Genomic DNA, 1,052 nt, shown 5'->3' on the forward strand with positions numbered 1-1,052 from the left:
GAGACTCAGAAGGATGCAGTTGAGTATTCCTCAAATGATCATGCAGAGTTAAGTATTGAAATAGAAAATGGAGCTTTCAGTTGGGAACCTGAGCCAAGCAGACCGACTCTTGATGAGATAGAACTGAAAGTAAAAAGAGGAATGAAAGTGGCGGTTTGTGGAGCTGTAGGATCAGGAAAATCAAGTTTACTCTCATCAATCTTAGGGGAGATTCAGAAGCTGAAGGGAACAGTTAGAGTTAGTGGTAAACAAGCTTATGTTCCTCAATCGCCATGGATACTAAGCGGGACTATAAGAGATAACATTTTGTTTGGAAGCATTTATGAAAGCGAGAAGTATGAGAGAACTGTTAAAGCATGTGCTTTGATTAAGGACTTTGAGCTTTTCTCTAATGGAGACCTGACAGAGATTGGAGAGAGAGGGATAAACATGAGTGGAGGTCAGAAGCAAAGGATACAGATTGCTCGAGCGGTATATCAGAATGCTGATATATATCTACTGGATGATCCTTTTAGTGCTGTTGACGCTCATACAGGAAGACAACTCTTTGAAGTATAATAATGTTCATGGAAATTTGTAATCTTTGTACTTAATCTCTCAGAACTCGACAATTGACAATGTTCTTTTTTTTACCTGGTTTTGCAGGACTGCTTAATGGGGATACTGAAAGAAAAGACTGTACTTTACGTTACCCATCAAGTCGAGTTTCTTCCAGCAGCAGATCTAATCCTGGTAAGAGAAACCATCATTGGTAGTAAGCAAATGCAAAAGAAGCTGTAGTTTCCATTAACATTAGTGTTTGTACTCTAAAACAGGTGATGCAAAACGGAAGAGTGATGCAAGCAGGCAAGTTCGAAGAGCTTCTAAAACAAAACATAGGTTTTGAAGTTCTTGTAGGATCTCATAACGTAGCACTAGAATCAATCCTATCAATTGAAAAATCAAGCAGAAACTTCAAAGAGAAATCAAAAGATGACACAGCATCAATTTCAGAGAGTCTACAGACACAGTGTTACTCAGAGCATAACATTTCAACAGAGAATAAAAAGAAA

General features: G+C 38.2%; 1 protein-coding gene across 1 annotated transcript in view; it reads left to right on the top strand.

The window, feature by feature from the left end:
* Positions 1-1,052, top strand: part of LOC104704192 (ABC transporter C family member 9-like) — an 8,536-nt gene that overhangs the window by 3,923 nt on the left and 3,561 nt on the right. Inside the window, exons 3-5 of the mRNA XM_019226962.1 lie at positions 13-552; positions 646-732; positions 816-1,046. Coding sequence (XP_019082507.1) covers positions 13-552; positions 646-732; positions 816-1,046 — 858 coding nt within the window. The remainder of the gene's footprint in view (positions 1-12; positions 553-645; positions 733-815; positions 1,047-1,052) is intronic.

This window comes from Camelina sativa, chromosome 7, assembly GCF_000633955.1.
Source record: "Camelina sativa cultivar DH55 chromosome 7, Cs, whole genome shotgun sequence".
Taxonomy (NCBI): Eukaryota; Viridiplantae; Streptophyta; class Magnoliopsida; order Brassicales; family Brassicaceae; genus Camelina; species Camelina sativa.